This window comes from Monodon monoceros, unplaced genomic scaffold (genome assembly GCF_005190385.1).
Source record: "Monodon monoceros isolate NGI ecotype Baffin Bay Population unplaced genomic scaffold, NGI_Narwhal_1 Super_Scaffold_16, whole genome shotgun sequence".
NCBI classification, from domain to species: Eukaryota; Metazoa; Chordata; class Mammalia; order Artiodactyla; family Monodontidae; genus Monodon; species Monodon monoceros.
In genome coordinates this window covers 14,437,330-14,456,856 of record NW_021703772.1, presented here as the reverse complement: position 1 = coordinate 14,456,856, position 19,527 = coordinate 14,437,330, and the positions used below count along the sequence as shown (strand labels likewise).

Below are 19,527 nucleotides of genomic sequence, written 5' to 3'. Positions count from 1 at the left end.
ACCGATCCTTCTCAAACTCTTCCAAAAAATTGCAGAGGGAGAAACACTCCCAAATTCATTCTACGAAGCCACCATCACCCTGATACCAAAACCAGAAAAAGATATCACACACACAAAAATTATAGACCAATATCACTGATGAACACAGATGCAAAAATCCTCAACAAAATACTAGCAAACAGAATCCAACAGCACATTAAAAGGATCATACACCATGATCAAGTGGGATTTATCCAAGGGATGCAAGGATTCTTCAATATACAGAAATCAATCAATATGATACACCATATGAACAAATTGAAGAAGAAAAACCATATGATCATCTCAATAGATGCAGAAAAAGCTTCTGACAAAATTCAGCACCCATTTATGATAAAAACTCTCCAGAAAATGGGCAGAGAGGGAACCTACCTCAACATAATAAAGGCCATATATGATAAACCCACAGCAAGCATCATTCTCAATGGTGAAAAACTGAAAGCATTTCCTCTAAGATCAGGAAAAAGACAAGGTTGTCCACTCTCACCACTCTTACTCAACATAGTTTTGGAAGTCCTAGCCACAGCAATCAGAGAAGAAAAAGACATAAAAGAAATACAAATTGGAAAAGAAGAAGTAAAACTGTCCCTGTTTGCAGATGACATGATACTATACATAGAGAATCCTAAAGATGCCACCAGAAAACTACTAGAACTAATCAGTGAATTTGGTAAGGTTGCAGGATACAAAATTAATGCACAGAAATCTCTTGCATTCCTATACACCAACAACGAAAAATCAGAAAGAGAAATTAAGGAAACATTCCAATTTAGCATTGCAACAAAACGAATAAAATACCCAGGAATAAACCTGCCTAAGGAGGCGAAAGACTTGTACTCAGAAAACTATAAAACACTGATGAAAGACATCAAAGATGACATAAACAGATGGAGAAATATACCATGTCCTTGGACTGGAAGAATCAACATTGTGAAAATGACTGTACTACCCAAAGCAATCTACTGATTCAATGCAATTCCCTATCAAACTACCAATGGCACGGTAGTTACTACCAATGGACTAAGGAAGAAGAAAACCCTGGCCTCTATTTTTGCTACAGAACACCAGACACTCAGGCCTCATGGAAAAGCAGTTAGAAGCAGACTGAGAGAGCCCTATCAAACAGGGCTCACAGTCTGCTAAAAGATGGGGTTTGGAGAAAGTAGTCTCAGAATACTAACGCCTCCCCCGACCTGCCCCAACTCAGATTCTTTCCCCACCCTCACAAACAGTCACGCACTGGTGGCCCTGGAGCAAGAGTGTGCGGCCTTTCCTTCCTCCGATGTCCCACATGATGATGCTGTTGTCAGAGGCTCCTGAGAAGAGTAACCGTTGAATAGGGTCCCACCAGAGGCAGGCGACACTACCTAGGCGTGAGAGAGGGAGGCTAAATGTAATTCTACATCAGGACATACACATCTGAGGCAGAAGACCGAACGAGGACCAGCTGAATCTTTAAGTAAAAATGTATTTTCATCGTACAAAAGGGCGTTCAACACTTTATCACGAGTCACAGAGAAGGCACAGCACATCCGCTGTCCCAAACTACAAGATTAGGATTTTCAGTTGTATATCAAACTGCTTTGAACACAAATGTGTTTAAAGAAGATTTTCCCCGTCTATACCAAAAAATTATAAAATAGCTGTATATGAGGGTTAGTTCAGAAAAAGCTTCTGAAGAAAAAAAAAATAGCTACCAATATCTAATGAGAAAAGGCAGTGAAGTTTTCTGTGGTTACCTTATATAAGATTAAAATCTAGATTATTCTAGGGCTCTGGGACCTTGCAGGTGTCTTACCACAGGATGCCTACATTTAAGAAAACTGAATTAAGTATCTCAGAGAAAAAAAAAAGAGATGCAGGTGTACCATACAATTATGCCAGAGAACTTAGGTAAAAAAATCCAAACCCTACATTTCACACTCTATATTGGCTAAACTTATTAAATTTGATATCCTTGGGAAAATCTTTCTTTCTACAGATTTCTCTTTCAACAGGTCCCTTCATTGTTCCATTGACTGCTGCTTGCCTAGAAAAAAACTATTAATAAACTTGATAAAATTGAACCAGTCACACAAGCTAATAATATTTTTGGTGGGTATACAGAAAACTGATAAAGCCACATTCAAAACCAACCAACAGAGACTAGTTTCTCACAGAAGCTTAACGAAAGTGAAAAAAGAAGTACTGTGCAAAACTGGCTTCAGGGATCAACTTTGCAGAAATCCTGACCCTGTTTGATCCTATGCCCCATGCACTTCAGCTAGAGGCCTAATAGCAGACAAGCAAGGTCCTTCTACATGAACACTGCTAAGTAGTTATCAGAACACACTCTGCCCTTAGCAACCCAGAGAATACTTAACAGCATGGGGATCATGAGACCATTAGTCATAAACAGAAAGTGGTTTCTGCAGGGCCTGTGCTTTCCTGCCTAAATCTATTCAAACTTACTGTCCTTCTTTCTCCCTTTTCCCCTTCAAGGTCCCTGATCTGATAGACTCGGTTTTAAATAAATAGATTAGCTATGGAGGACATTTAACTTGTTACACTTAAAAAAACTATTTTCATAAGTCCATCATTAATTCCTTCAACAAACCCCCAATTCTTCGATGTGAACCAGATGGCCTCAGAGCTTCTAATTTGTTACTCAATATAGCCGATTGAGTTTTAAAGCCTTTCCACAAAGCCCGGCCAACTCACCATCCTACAGAAATAATAAAATTCCACCCAGTCATTCTTTTCCCGCGGTCCCTCCCCCCGAGGATGTTTCCCAAGTAGAGACAGAACCAGCTCATACATTTCTTCTAATTGTACTCACCTACTACATCTTGCTTGGTGTCCTAGAAAGTGACAAATTTAAAACAGTAATAACAACATTCTTCCAAAGGTCTCACCATTTATAAGACATTTGAAAAGGTCTTCAAAAATAATTTAATTTAAAAGGTAAACAAAATAGAAAGTATTTCCACACAAGCAATCTAGAAGGGATTTGGACAACATGAAACCCTACCCAACACCCTGCCTTCACTTAGTTTTCACTCTTTGAGACCTTTTGAGATTTAATTCCCCTATCTGGCCGATCGAATTGAAATCTGACAGATCATAAGGAGGTGATCATTCGTGAAACCACAGAGCTGAGAACTAAATCTGGATGCCCGAATTAGGTGAAAAACGGCAGTGATTACACAGCCTACCTTCATGTCCTTTAAGGGTGGTAATAACTGAACAGGAGCTCTGTTCAAGCTTCAGCAGGCTGATCTGTCCAGAACAGTCGCCGACAAAAGCATACTGAGTATCAAAGTCATATCTGTGGAGACGCAGTCAAGGACGTATAACACAATCCATCTCAAAGTTATAAAGAAGAAAATGTGCATTCTAAAGAGAATAAGTGACACACCTAAAACTACGAGAAAAGAAATACCCAGCTGAAAATCATACAACGTGTAAATATTGAAGAAAAAGAATGTTTTAAGCTAGAATTATCAGGAAAATTAATATTCATTCATTCAACAAGAATTCACTGAGTAGCTGTTACTATTCCAACCAGTATCCTGGGAATTGGCAACAAAAAAGTTAAGAGCTGATGGAGAAGACAGACATAAAAACAAGTGACTATAAGCAAAGTATAACTAAGTGTTAAAAAGTAAAATGCTCAATAATGAAAACAGCCAAAAAGAACTGGAAGAAAACTGCTTTTCATGAAATATCTCTGGAAATGGTGTAAAACTGACAGCAAATATGGACATGAACCCATCTTTATGGGGGGCCTAGATGATTTAGCGTTAAGTGAAGAGGATGGTTTAAATTGCTGTGAAGAGTTTTAATTTTAATCAACCAAACAGCAGTCATTTGGCGTAGTAGTAAACTTTAAATTTAAAAATATATTAACTATTGGCAACAACTCATTACTTTCTTGGTCGCTTTATGGCCATAGACATTTGTGGCAAATCAGTAGTTTACCCACAATAAGGTAACTACTATTTTAATTCCAAAACATAGATCAAAAGGAGGACCACAGGCTGGGCCATGATTATGTGATTCGGTGCCATTTTCTATCAATCCATACGAAAGTCAAACACATAACAGAAAAACTTATTTAGCACTTGATACGTCTGAGTAGTCTTCCCTTGCTTGATTCTAAAGCATGTGGTACTATTTTAAATATCTCATGCTGTGCATTCATTTGTAGTACACATTTTTTTATAAAGGCTTTCAATGGAAGAAAAGAGTTTTACTACACCAGACGTCCAACTCTCAAAGAGAAACTACTGCGGGGCATTTGTCTGTTGCTGACAGCCTTGACCTTGCCATCACTAAGATACACAGCTACCACAGGCAGCCTTAAGCAAGAGCGAGCTCCACGTGAAACAAATCCCATAGAGTAGTAGAAAAATTTGAGAGCGGCAATTCTGTAACATTTGGGATATCCTGAGGCAACTTTGCGAGTATTATAAGGATTATGAACCCTCTCCAAACACACTGTAGCCCATTTATGAACTCCAGGGTCACAGACCCTTCTTATGTTCTCCTGTGGGGTCTGCAAAGAAACCATCACCAGAAGAGTCGTTCCTTTCTTTCTTTCTTTATACAACAGAAAGTCTTTTCTTTCACTTTGAAAAGTAAAGGAGTGGAGGGAGGGGTCTGCGCTAATGAGGTTTAGGTTTTCCGAGATTTTGTATTAAAACACCTAGAGCACATCCCAGCAGAGAAGAGCAATTCATTTAGTTATTATCTTTAATAAACCGACTTTATAGCAAAAAAGCAGAGACAGAAATTCTTAGATTTTATGTGAAATATGTAGGAATCGTTCAGTCTTTGGATCTCAATCAGCAATTTCCAAGCAGATTCAAAACTAGCTACTGAGACCGGGAGGCGCTGTGCAGGGAAGGATACTGCAGACACGAAGTCCAGGAAGTGGAGAAGTGCCTCCCGAGCATGTTCCCGCTGCGGGTGCACATCCAGCTGACACACTTGTCGTGGCCGGTGCTGATCACCCACTCTGTGGCCAGGCTGAAGATAATCGCGGTCACCCGGTTCTGATGAGCTGTGGGGACAGAAAGGGAAAGTCTGCGCCCTTCAGGAAGAAATGTGACCTTTGGAGTCCAGTCTCCGTGGGTGTGAACTGAGGCTCCCCTTCTCCACTTGGTCCGCCTGCAGACGCACAGGCTCAGCAGTCCTATCCCGGAGATGCCCGCACTCCAAACAGGCTGCAGAGCATCTGCCCGCCCCAACCCAAGATCTATCTCAGGCTCTCCGTGGCCCTGCCCTCTGCCTCCCTACAGGGAAGACCATCAAAAGCTACAAATCATTACAGAGTAAGGCTCAAGAGGGATTCAAATAATATATTAGAGAACTGATTAAAAAACACACATACAACTCTCAATGAATTCCATATGGAAAACAGCAGTCTTATCTCAACAGAATAGGTTTGTTTGTTTTTTATTGTCTATACCTTTAGTGTTTTGACTCTTTAGAAAACACTGGCATTGTAAAAAAGGGCAACTGAGATTTTCTGAAATTAACTTTTTATTATTTTTAAGATGAAGCATTTGTAAAGTTCTGCATCCCAAAGCAATAGCTGAGAATGAGGAAGGTGTTCCATTACCTAACTTCTAGAATATTTGTATTTCCAGGTCAACTGCAAGCCACACCAGGGCAGTGACCTGTCTACTTTATCTGGAACAGGATCTTGCATGCAGCTGGTGTTTAATAAATGTCCAGTTTGATGAATGAAGTCAGAGGCTAGACAGACACTTCTGACCTTGCTCTCAGCTGTGTAGGCTGCTTCAGAAAAACGGAGGGGCTCTCATAAATTAATCAGAAAAATCAGAAGATACTACAACTTCCAGGAAATATGGGCAAAATCATGAACAGATATTCATAAAACATGACAAATGGCCAACATTAAATAAAGCCTAAATAATTTTAAAACTGAGAACAATTTTTGACTATCAAACTGGCAATAAACATTTATAAAGATCAATATAGACTTAATGAACAGGCACTCGCAATCACCACTCGTTAAAAATTTACACTATTGCTGGAAAGAGTTTTGCAAAATAAATCCAGAGTATTAAAAAAAGTTTTAAAGTTTGACCCAGTTATTCTACTTTTAGTAATCTGTCTTAAATAGAAGTAATCAGAGTTACAGAATTAGAGTAAGAGTAACCATCAAGGACACACACACACACATATGTGTATATACACATATACGAAATATACACACTCACAGATATGTATACACACATATACACACCATCATATATGTTAGTATGTGTTATCAAAAAATGGAAGCAGTATACATTTTCAAAAACAGAGGAATGGTTAAATTAAATCTGCACCCAATGGAATACTATACAAAATTTCAAATGTTAATGAGCAGGAAAAGGATGGTAAATAACTCTGAAGAGCTAATAGCCTCCCATATAACTGGGGTAACAACACTTTTAAAAAGTTAATGTGAAAACCTAATTTTGATCATAAGACATGGTATTCTAGTTGTGTGTGTGTGTATTATAATTACCTGGGTAGGTCTTGATAAAGTTCATTTTATTAAAATCTTCAGAAACGTGAAATTCCTAAAAGTAAACACATGCAATAAGAAAACAGTTATGGTTTTAAAAACAACAGGACCTTAACTTTCAAAAGGAAGTAAAATCCAAAAATGGCCACCACCAGCCTTGGGACTCAAGATTAGCTACGTAAGAACAATAGGGAATTGCTTCTTGGTCCTGTCCTCGGGTTACCATTTCTTTTGGAACCAGACAAGTAAAGAAAGTGCTGCTGACCAGCACAGCATTTTTGTCTGAATTCTTCCTCTACAAATGAGTGCTCTGTATTTCCTCTCCCTCTAATTGCAAAGGAGGCATCTTGTTAATTTCGCTCTCTTGGCTTCACTAGAATTTCCTCAAGACGACACATACAAAGTAAAACTACAAAGACCTATTATTAACAGAATTCTCAGCACTAGTGGAAATAAGGCATTGGGTATCTGAGGCAATAGGAGAGGAAAATTACGTATACTTAATATATAAACACACACTAAAAAGGAAATTTAGACACTGTGGGTTTTTTTTTTTTAATACTCCTGTATCTTCCAAAATTTATATAGACTATGTGATACTTTATAACTAGGAAAAAAATAAATTACATATTTCTTAATGAGAAAAAGAGCCTCAGCATAAAACTGAGAAGATAAAACTCTAAAGAAAAAGCACTAATTAAAAATTCTACTGATCAGCACTAAATTGATAAGTCCTTAAGGGTCTCGATAACATGGACATTATGAATTGCTGATTGGTCAGGATGGAAAAAAAAAAAACAACCCACAAAGGAATACTGATTCCTTGTTCTCCATCTTGGTTTTTTACAAAGTACAAAAATGTATCAGCATTTTATACATACTAATTTCTACTTGGGGGAAATCAACAGATTAATACTAACTAATAATAAATTGAATTTACATTGCCCCTTTCCACTGAGGAGCTATAAGAGTTTTTATATGCCATCCTATAACTGCAGAGAGTACCCTTGAACCACGAGCCGCAAGAATGGTCCCTAGAGAAATAAATGCATGACCACTACCACCACTGGAGAAGGCATTTGAGGCTTGCACTCGTGGCTTCTCGTTATATGTGTGCGCACATCGCCACGATATTCCTATAAAATCTTCAGAGGGAGAAAAACAAGACCACTGGCATTTATTACTACACAATGTACACACAGCAGCCCCAAGCAGGTGGGCGCTGACCCCCAAGCCCGCAGCTCCCCAGCCCTCACCAGCTGCCCACCGTTGCGTGAACTGCTTAAGCAGAGAGCCTGTCCTTTCTCTTGGCTTTCTTTCTTGGCCCTTAAACACACTCAAGGCTTCTTCTCCTTTACTTTCAAAAGCAAAACAAGCAAACAAAAAACAACAGAATTCTCTTAACGATACTAAAACTTTCTTCATCCCCTCCTCAGCCAAAACCTTCTCTACAGATGAGCCCACACTCGCTACGTTCAGGATCTCTAGCTGCTCACCCCGGTCACTCTTGAATCCACCGCACCGCAGGGCACCACCCCCGCTGCATGGGAAGGGTTCTCCCTGCCACCACCAGCTGCTGTCTAGCTGTCATCCCCAAGGTCGCGTCCCTGCTCTGATCTTAAGCCCTCTTCCCACATGGCCCATTCCGTCTCTGTCTCCCCTGTGGGTTCCCAACCCCCTGACTTTCTCTTAAACGTTGATATTCCCCAGGGAACATGACCTTGGCCCTCTGCTCTTCTCGTCGTACCCGCTATCCCTAATTGACGCCAGCCACAGGCGTGGTCTCCACTGAGACCTAAATTGGGAGGACTCCCAACCCCAGCCCAGGCCAACCCCTTGGGCACATGACCCCAACTGTCAAAACTGAATCTGTCACCTTTCCCCTCAATATCATCGTGTCTTCTGTCTCAGGGAGCAGCTAACCGTTCACCACCATCTTGGCTAGAAACCGGACGCCGTCTTGTCAGCACTGCTCTCTATTAAACACCTACATCTAATCAAACATCTTCCACATATCGGCACACTAAGCAAACAGACAGACACCTGACCGTTCCATCCTCCCCGACTGGATGCTCCTCAATGGCTCCCCATCATGCAGTGATTCCCTAATGCACTTGACCCTAAGGGTCACCGAAAGGACTTGCTAAAATGCAGATTCCCAGGCCCCTCCCTAGTGCTTCTGAAGCTGTGGGTCTGGCATGGAGCCAGGCAACGCGAATTTCAGTAAGTCCCCTCAATGATAAATATGACTGACTATGCAAGCTTGGGAAGCTCGGCTTACACGATGTAGTCCAGGCTCCTTAATGCACACTGAGGATCACCATTTCCCCTTCCTTCCTGGCTGCCTTCCTCATCAACCCCGCTCCTAAATCAGTCATTCAGGACTCAGGCCTGGGGCCTGTCTTTTCTCATTCCCTCCCCAGGAGATCACATCTTTGTTTTTTTTTGTTTTTTTGCGGTACGCGGGCCTCTCACCGCCGTGGCCTCTCCCGTTGCGGAGCACAGGCTCCGGACGCGCAGGCTCAACGGCCATGGCTCACGGGCCCAGCCGCTCCGCGGCATGTGGGATCTTCCAGGACTGGGGCACGAACCCGTGATCCCCTGCATCGGCAGGCGGACTCTCAACCACTGCACCACCAGGGAAGCCCGATCACAGCTATTCTTATGGCTTGAAAGATGCCCTATGTGCAGTTGACTCCCCAGCCCGGGCTCCCACTGGGCTCCAGGCCTGCAAATCCAATGCCAATTCCTCATCGCCATTGGTTGTCTCACTGGTATCTCAACTGTACGGCTGGTTCCTCACTGTCTTCTTTCCCTCTAAATGCCCCCTCTCCCCACATACCCCTAAGCTTTTCTCTTCTCAATAGCAGTTACTCAAGCCAGAAGTCTGGCTGTCACCTGAGTTGCTGCCATTCCTCCCCTCTCCACACCCAACCTGCCACAGATGTATGTCCGTCATCTGCTTCTGTCCATCATCACTGCCACTGCCCTCTCACCCAGAAGGCGACAACACCTGACGTTCCCGCCTCCACTCTTGTGGCCCCTCGATCCATTCTCCACTAAGCAGCTAGAGTGATCTTTTAAAAATGTAAATTAAATCACGCCATTCTTCTCCTGAAAACCCTGTAAGCGCTTCCCACAGATTTACAAAACTTAAAACTTCACCCAGACCTACAAGGCCCTGCGTGACCTGGCCTCAGCCCACTTGTCCCATCGCCCCTCGTCCTGCCCCGTCGCTCAGCACCATCCAGCCAAGACGACCCCCTTCAAGTCCTCAGACACAGAGATCTTCCTGCCTCGAGTCTTTACTTGGACCTTCACTTCTGGAAAACTTACTCTGGCTCTGCCTGGCTGTCTCCTACCTGCCCTTCAGGCCTCAGCTGAATGTCACACCCTTGGAGCGGTCTTCCTTCCTGAGGATCCTGTTTGCTACGAGCGGGGCCACACATCTCTCTGGATTCACTCTTTCACCGCGCCCGTTCACTTCTTCACAGCACCTACCACAACCTGTAATTTCATGTTTACTTGTATATTACCTGTCCCTCCCATGAGACCATAAGGCTCCTGAGAGCAGGGACCATGTCTACCTTCTTCTTAATTAGCATTCTGCGTGACACCTAGTGCTGAATGCAAGGCTCTCTGTGACCCACTCCAGCCATCTCTTCAGTCTTATGTGCTTCATGCTGCCAAGCTGCTTCATTCTTGTTCCCCGCGCACACCCTGACTTTGAAAACCCCTCTGTCTTTGCTCATGCTGTCCTCTGCGTCTGGAAGTCCTCTTCCCTCTTTCCTGGTTAACTCCTAGCCATCCTCTATGACTCAGCACAGTAACAGGCTGGCCTTGCTGCTCTCCGGCCAGGTGCAGGCACCGGTCTGTGCTCTCACTGCTCTGTGTGCAGTTCTATAAAGCAGTGATACTCAAAGCGCGGTCTGCGGACCACTGGTCCTGATGAAAGAAGCAGAGAAATAGGGAATGTGTGTTCAGAAGCCTTTACAGCAATTTAATATTATTATGACATCCAAGCAGACAAAACCAGCAAATCTTCTCAATCAACAATGTAATACCCAAAATATCAATCCAGCAAACTAAACTCAAAGCAAACCGAAGGAAAAATAATAGAGTTGAAATACATTATCAGAGAATCGAAAAAAACAATAGAGAATCAATTAAATCAAAACTGGTTCTTTGAAAAAAAATCAACAAAATTAACACACATTTAGCCAGAGTGGGGAAGAAAAAGAGAGAGACGACTCAAACTACTAAATTCAGTAATGAAAGGGGGAGCGTTACTATAAACCTTACAGAAAGAAAAAGGACTGTAAAGGCTGCTATGAAAAGTTACATGCCAACAAATTAGATAAGCTAGATAAAATGCACAAACTCTTAAAAAGACATAAACAACAAACACTGGCTGAAGAAGAAACAGAAAACCCATAACAAGTAAACAGATTAAATTAGCACTCAAAAAACTTCCCAGGATGAAAAGCCCAGGACCAGGCGGTTTCACTGGTGAAACTCTTCCAAGCTGAAGGTCCAAGTATTTTACAACTCAACAATTAAAAAAAAAAAACAAAAAAACACAAAGGACTTGAATAGATATTTCTCCAAAGAAGATATACAAATGACTAACAAGCACGTGAGAAGATGCTCAAGATCACTAGCTATTAGGGCAATGCAAATCAAAACCGTAATGAGATACCGCTTCACACCGACTAGGATGTCCATAATAAAACAAAAACAAACCCAGAAAATAACAAGTGTTGGTAAATATGTAAAAAACTTAGAACCTTTATATATTGCTGTTGGGAATGTAAAATGGTATAGCAACTTTGGAAAACAGTTTGGCAGTTCTGTAAAAAGTTAAGTACAGAGTTACCATATGACCCAGCAATTCCATTCCTAGGTGTATATACCCAATAAAATTGAAAACTTAGGTTCACACACAAACTGTTATGCGACTATTCATAGTAATATTATTCATAATAGCCAAAAGGTAGAAACAACCCAACTATCCATCAACTAATGAATGGATAAACAAAGTGTGGTATATCTGTGTAACGGAATATTATTCTACCACAAAAAGGAATGAAGTATTAATTCAAGCTACAACATAGGTGAACCTTGAAAATATTATGCTAAGTGAAAGAAGCCAGGCATAAAAGGATATACACCTTATATGATTCTATTTACATAAAATGGTTAGAATAAGCAAACCTCTGAATTCAGAAAGTAGATTAGTTACTGCCAGGAGCTGAAGGAAAGGGGACTGTAGTGTGACTGCTAATGGGTGCGGGATTTCTTTTTTTCGGGGGTTGGAGGAGCTGATAAAAATGTTGTAGAATTAGAGTATTAACGGTTGCATGATCTTGTAACTATACTATAAGACCAATGAATTGCACACTTTAAACTGGTGAATTTTATGGTATATGAATTACATCTCCATTAAATACATGCATACACACACAGTTAGACCCACAAAAATACTAATCTATAATAAACTGAAAATTTAACTATCTGGTCCTTCACCAAAGACAGTTTGAGATGTAGAGACTCAAAGAGTTATATGAGCTGTTGGCTGAATGACTAGTCCCTAGTCTTGTTTTCCTTCCTTCTCACCTTACACACACACACACACACACACACACGCGCGCGTGCGCCCTCTCCCACACTTTCCTTGCCCCAGCCTCCTCCTTCATGGGTTCAGGGATCAGGGCTGCAACAGGACTCACGTCCCCTGTACGAAGGCTGTACTTTGTGGGCTAGACTGAGCACCAAGCCATCAATCATGACAGCATTCAGAGCTCCATGGAACTCCAGATGGTCCCTGACTTATGATGGTTCAACTTACGATTTTTCAATTTTACGATGGTGCTAAAGCAACGCACCTTCAGTAGAAACCACGCTTCGATTAATGTTGATCTTTTCCCACGTGACTGATATGCCATACGATCCTCTCTCATGATGCTGGGGAGGGGCAGCCGCAGCCCCGCTCAGCCATGTGATCATGAAGGTTAACAACCAACACACTTACCATCATTCTGGACTCACACAATCATTCTGTTCCCCACTTTCAGTAGGGTATTCAATAATTACATGAGATATTCAATACTTTATTATAAAATAGGCTTTGTGTTAGGTGATTTGGCCCAACTGTAGGCTAATGTAAGTGTTCTGAGCACGTTTAAGGTAGGCTAGGCTAAGCTATGATGTTCAGTAGATTAACTGTATTACATTTTTTTTTTTATTAATTAATTTTTTTTTTTTTTTTTAAGTTTTGGCTGTGTTGGGTCTTCGTCGCTGCATGCGGGCTTTCTCTAGTTGTGGCGAGCAGGGGCTACTCTTTGTTGCGGTGCACGGGCTTCTCATTACTGTGGGTTCTCTTGTTGCGAAGCACGGGCTCTAGGCGCGTGGGCTTCAGTAGTTGTGGCTTGTGGGCTCAGTAGTTGTGGCTTGCAGGTTCTAGAGCACAGGCTCAGTAGTTGTGGCGCACGGGCTTAGCTCCTCTGCGGCATGTGGGATCTTCCCGGACCAGGGATCGAACCCGTGTCCCCTGAATTGGCAGGAGGATTCCTAACCACGGTTCCACAAGGGAAGTCACAAATGTATTTTCAACTTATGATATTTTCAACTTAACGATGGGTTTATCAGGACATAACCCCATCATAAGTTGAGGAAGATCTGTAGGTTACAGTTCAGCACTAACTAAAATTAACCCATTTTTAGGCCTAACATCTGTACTGAATGAAACATTTTCTAATGCCAAACAAGCAGGCGTTCATTGTTAGCTTTATTTACACTGTCCAACAGGAGTGAACACAGGAGGTCAGTATAATGAATATATTCTGGAGGCTACCTACCATCACGGCTCCGTTATCCTGGCCCACAAATATCCTTCTGCTATCATGATGGTAAGCCATAGCCGAGCAAGGAGCTGCCAGAAAGACAAAGACCACGTTACGCGCAAAGCTAAGCATGTTAAGTCATTGTTCCAGGTACATTATTAAAAAGAGCTATAAAACTTAGGTTAAAAGAAAGAGGGCAAAAAACACTTCATAAAAAAAAATTCTGTTGTCTTAGTGTAAAATTTTAACTTTAACAATCTTCCAAGTTACTTTTATAACTTTGGGTGAAGCGAGCTCCATGAAGTTTCATCTGATTGAAACTCCTACCTCTTTCTGGAAAGGTCTGGGGTCCAGTGCTTAGAGTAGGTGATCTGCTACCCAAATTCCGCAGGTCATCCTGTCCCTCCCGCTTCCCCATCACAGGTAAAACAGCGCCTGGCATCTGTGGAAAGAAGGGTTCCCGGCACCACAATTCCCTTTCCGTGGCATGTGAGCAAGCTGGGAAAGCCGCTTTGGGATTACTTGGTTTTTTTTCCCAGTGATGAAAAAAATGTTCCGTTTTGTGATGACTCATACAACCCCAGTTTGTGGTAACGCATTGTGAGGGGTAGACATGTCTCTTTGTCCATAGCATGTCATGTGACTAGGACAGCCCTGACTCTTCCCAGGTATGCACCCCTCTTCCAGCTTCTACATAGTCTTCTGCCAGAAAGCATGGGCCAGAGAATGAGTTTCACAAAGGAGAAACTCTAAATCATCTCCTCTGCTAAAAGTCAGGATTAAAGTGATTTAGAAAATGGAACATTTGGAAAAAGAAATGTTTGGGTTCACTTCAGCCTTAAGAATTTTAATTGACTGTGGAAAGAAATGCATGCTAGGAAATAAACAAACAAAATTGAGTTTATTTTGAAATAAAACTTCTTAAAAAAAGTAAAAGAGAAAAATCTTATAAATGAAGTTACCATTTGAAAACAGTTTAAAGTTCTCTAACTACAATGGCTGATATTCTCCACCAAAGGAAGAAAATAAACTACAATACTGAATTGTACTCAAAGGCAGAAACATAGTTAGCTATATGATCAGACTATTTCAGTTGCATTCAAAAAACTATCTCGTTGAAATGTAGAGACCAAAACTGTCTACACACAAAACAATTAGAACTGACTACAAGTTTGTACACCCTTATCCACCATATTGATGTTTCAAACTACAAAGAATGATCATGTTTAAGAATTATAACCACAAAGATATATGTTTCATAAAAAGTGCTTTTTAATAACCATGCATAAAATTATCTTTGAGAAATCAAATCTCTTTGATGATTTTAAAGATTCACTGTCATCATTTTTGCTTGCTTTTCAGTTGGTACTAAATCTTAAGGCTTTAGTTTTAAGCTTCTTTTCAATTATTTTTATGCCCAATCCTACAACTAACTGTACATAAACATGTTAAAATCTTTTGCGTAAAAATTACAATGTGCTGAGTAATTTTATAAGACTAGAGAATTCTCACATATTTTTTAAAAAAAGCCTCGCTAGTTTGCTGTGTATCTAAAAATGTCCTGGCTTTTTTCCTAGAAGGGAAGCTTCTACTGAGATAAACTATATATATATATGCTTTTTTAATGTGAATGTTCACATAGTTTTCTTTTGTTTGTTTGTTTTTACGGTACGCGGGCCTCTCACCGTTGTGGCCTCTCCCGTTGCGGAGCACAGGCTCCGGACGCTCAGGCTCCGGACGCTCAGGCTCAGCGGACATGGCTCACGAGCCCAGCCGCTCCGCGGCATGTGGGATCTTCCCGGACCGGGGCACAAACCTGCGTCCCCTGCATCGGCAGGCGGACTCTCAACCACTGCGCCACCAGGGAAGCCCCACATAGTTTTATAAATAAGCAAAACACAAATCATCTTTCAAATCACTGACCTTTTAAAAAGGCACCATTGCAGTCCAAAATCATATGCTTAAAACTTTAGTTTTGTAAACAAAGGGTTTTCTGGAATATAGTCAGGCTCTTTCATTTATGTATTCCTTATGGCTGCTTTCACATTACGATGGCAGAGTTGAGAAGTTGCCACAGAGATTGTTTGGCCCATAAAGCCTAATATTTATGTCTGGCCCTTTGCAGAAAAAGTTTGTGGACCCACCCCATATTGCAGTGAGCAGCACAGTTTTGGAGTCAGGTGGGCATGAACTGGAATTCCAACCTCTGGCCTCAGTTTCCTTGTCTACTAAATGGTGAAAATATCATCTACCTTATACAGCTGTGGTGATGATTTCATAACATAGTACCAAAAACCAAAAATGCATGAGGCACATAGTAGATACAGAAACTAAGAGTTACATTTTTCTTCAGCTAAAGCAGATTCTGAAAGTTATTTTTGTTATGTGAGGTAATGTTCTGAATCCTAATTGGTCCACGTACAGCAACATTCTAAGGTTTGCTTACTGATCACCTCTGTTAGGTCACAGGAAACAAATTGGTGGATGACCACTAAAATGTCCTCAACTGGGTAATCTGCAGACAGTTTTTAAAACCAACATGGCACTTTTCTTCTCAGACTTCACATTTAATTTTAAAATAAAACAGACAAGCAGTTATTTCTCAAAATTCATTCATTCCGTTTTCTTCCGGCAATGTGCTTGCAATTTCATCAGTAGACATTGTTCCAGATGGAGGTAACGAAGAGGCATCTGGAAGCAACAGGCTGCACACGTGCAGACACAAACATGAAGGTGTCAGTCACCTACAGCAGAGGTGTGTTTTTACTAGTCTTTCCAGCCACAGCGCCGGAAGCTACTTCTGGAGGGTACAGTTAGGCCAAGGTAGCAAGGGATGGCAACAGAGAAAGCAAAGCCATGTGCCCAAGACCCAAAAGCCAAGGAAGAGTGTGCACTGCTACTGCTAGGTTCTGGTGCCCTGGGGGAGAAATCAATTACAAAGTGAACTAAATATCTGGGGGAACTACAAGCCAAGGAGTCACTGAACTAAACACTGGACAAAAATCTATCTCAGTCTCTCTCTGTTCTTAAGAGCATGTACTCCAAGGTTGAGGTCTCAGGAGATTGAGCTGTGGCCAGATTATGAAGTGCAGGGTAATGGAGAGGAGGGAGGGATAACAGCAAGAGCATTAGCAGGACTGTCCACAAAGACGGCGAAACATCCCCCAGCACAGGTAGCAGGTCCCCAGGCTGTTGCTATTCCCGGCTATCAGATCTATCGCTGGGTCACTGGAAGTAAGGAGTTAACTGTCTAAGAGAAGCCTTTTATTTTTCAGTTGGGTAAAGGATAGGCTCAGAAGCCCAGAGTATCCCACCTACCTCTGTCCTGCTCCCTCAAAATCCCAAAGGAAACTTATCAAACGGGCTCCATAAGCACATTCACAAGACATCAGCCACTTCCTGTTTCACACTGAGTAACCGAGGTGACAAATCCACAGACACACACGGACACAGGACGGGAGGTACTACTGCCTGGCACAGTAAATCATGATTAGGGTTTCAGGGAGTCTTAACACACTGCACATGGTAAAGTTTTCTGGTTCCTTTTATAATAGTTAGCTTTATACCAGTATTCCAAAAAGTCCACTTCATTTTCACTGAATGGTTATCAAGATAGAGAAGATAACCAGCCTGCCCAAGCTGTCGGTAGAAGGCAGAACAAATGAAAATCCTGGTAAACTACTAATTATTTGTGGAAATGCTTATAGGATCTAAACCCTGCACGTACCCTGCGATAAATGTGCAAATGAGAAAGTGCTAGCCAAGAAAGGAGGTGCTTGGAAGGATGACTCAAGCTGATATAAGGAATTTGCTGAATAACTGGCAGCTCTGTTTGTAAGAAACTCCACGGCCCCTGGAATAACTCTTAAGGGAGCTATGAACAGTGTCCACAACGTCTGGAACTAGCAAACACTCTTCTTTGGAGAACTTCTTAACAGTCGTCACTAGCAAACCGTCAAGCCTGCTCCAGAGCCTTTTGTCTTTTCCTAGGGGATCCTCTGATTATTGAAACCTTAACTGAGGAAAAGCCCTCATGAAGGACCAAAACCACCAGGAAATAAGCAGCTACGGATGCCTTCCGCGTGGCCACTGCGGGGGGCAGGACACAACCCCAGCTTGGACCTGGGTGGTATCCAGGCACTTTTTTCAAGAAAGGATGGAGAAGTGGGAAAGAAGGATGCAAAGCTGCTTAGATCTGCAGGAAGGGCTGGATTTCAATGTAATTTTATATCACTACATCTCAGGGCTGTTCTAAAATCTCAATGCAGAAGCTTTATCGTCAGGGTTTATTTTTAGAACATATTTGACTACTGAGAAAAATCTCCATTTAGAATGCGTTGTGCCTTGGACCAAATCTCTCAGCAGTACCCAGAGTTTATGAAAAAGTTGGACAAAAGGCCAGTTAAGAAGGCAGGGTGTTCAGAGCCCTGTTTTAGTGTCAACATCAGCTATTACTAAGAAGAAAGTTGCTACTAATATAAGTTGGCAAAAGGAAGACAAAGGAAAATGGAGGAGGTGGGAGGCTTTCCTCTTCCTTTTATTTTTTCCACTTCTGTTCAAGTCCACTTCAGTTAAGCCGGTAGACCCTGCTTCATTCGCAAGAGGAAGGGAGTCTTCCTGTGGTTTAACACAGCCTATCAGAGGTATTAGGCAACTAAGAAGCTCATTTTGAAATCTAGCGGCATTTTTTTAAATCAGGAATTTTGACATTTAAATCCTCAAAGACAGCTACTCACAGGCCATTGTGTGGTAAATGCTGGGCCAGTACTGACCGCTGTCTCTTTTCAGCCATACTCGGATAGTTCTGTGGAGAAAAGCAAAGAAAAAAATGAGTAGTCTTTAGTAATTTTACCTTCTTTTCTGCTCCAGGCAAACTTTTTATTTTATTTTCAATACTGTTTCCCATTGACCTTATAACATTAATCAACTGGAAAAATTAGACAAATACACACACAGAGCATTATGGTATACTTTATACTAGTATATATGTGTATATACACACACACACACATATTACATAGTTACCTACAGTATGTCCATACATGGTGAGTTATGCAGTAACTAGGAGTCAGGATTCTAAATAACTTTAATAATATGGAAAATGTTCATTATCTAATGATATACAAAGAAAGCTGAGAACTATTAACTACTTTTCTTGGCAACAAACTGCAAACTGGGTCGCTTGGCTGTCTCAGCCAAATGAGAGTCGTAGACGTAAATGGAAAGAAAACGTTCCTGGAGAACCGGGAGAGACGTGCGTACAAAGCAGAGCCCACACCACTGCTCGTTCACATATAATTCCCAGTCGTCTCGGCCCCGGGAGGAAATCCTTCCACACCCGTCTCTGAGCCTCTCCTTTCACCGGAACGCACACAGAGAGATGAGGAAATCCTGGACACAGGCAGGAAAATGACACACGACCAAAACAGCCAAAGTTTAATATTTTGGCTTATCACCTCCGAAGAACACTGTGGAATATTTCTCCAGCACTCATGGAACCTCCAGGAAGCTCTGGGCCCCTTCCTCTTCAGAGTAGGACACTCACTGCCTTTTCCGGCACAGCTGTGCTCTGCCTTCACCGTGACTCCTGTCTCAGTGTCCCTTATTGTCAGCTCTGTCACACTCTTGTATTTCTAACAGCAACACAGATTCTGGCCCACAGCCCGCACTGAATTAATGGTTGCAACCTTGAACTAAAATACAATAAGGCTAAATGCTGATACTGTGTTTCCATTCTGCTTGAAGTTCAAGACAAGTAACACAGGTCTATGAGGATAAAAATCAGAATAGTGGTTGCTTCTGGAGGTGCCGACAGAATGCAGGGAAGGGATGTGAGGGAACCTTCTAGGGCCATGGTAAGGCTCTGGGGAGTAGGTGACGTGGATGTATGCATCTTTCAGAACCTGCCCAGCTGTACTTAAGATCTTACAGATTACTGTAAATGATTAGAGCTAAATAAAAGAAAATAAAGACTAGATGTTGACTTTCATTCATCCAAATAAATAAGACGACCTAGCAGCACAGCGGGAATCATGCTATTTTAAAGGTGAACTGGCCATACAGGCCTTAGTGTAGGAACAGCCATTTGTAAAACACGACCCATCTTCCAGCCACTGCTAACTG

General features: G+C 41.7%; 1 protein-coding gene across 6 annotated transcripts in view; it reads right to left on the bottom strand.

Moving 5' to 3' along the window:
• The window catches only part of WDFY1 (WD repeat and FYVE domain containing 1), a 52,141-nt gene that overhangs the window by 17,121 nt on the left and 15,493 nt on the right, over nucleotides 1-19,527 (bottom strand). For 5 of the 6 annotated variants that reach the window (XR_003793904.1, XR_003793905.1, XR_003793903.1 and 2 more), the window contains exons 2-7: nucleotides 18,141-18,208; nucleotides 13,420-13,493; nucleotides 6,563-6,617; nucleotides 4,933-5,083; nucleotides 3,234-3,346; nucleotides 1,280-1,406 (exon numbers count right to left, since the gene is read on the bottom strand). Coding sequence is in view for 3 of the 6 variants with exons in the window: in XM_029225053.1 (XP_029080886.1) it covers nucleotides 1,280-1,406; nucleotides 3,234-3,346; nucleotides 4,933-5,083; nucleotides 6,563-6,617; nucleotides 13,420-13,493; nucleotides 18,141-18,208 (588 nt within the window). In the remaining 3 variants the exon portion in view is untranslated. The remainder of the gene's footprint in view (nucleotides 1-1,279; nucleotides 1,407-3,233; nucleotides 3,347-4,932; nucleotides 5,084-6,562; nucleotides 6,618-13,419; nucleotides 13,494-18,140; nucleotides 18,209-19,527) is intronic. The other variant, XM_029225056.1, reaches the window with a different exon arrangement.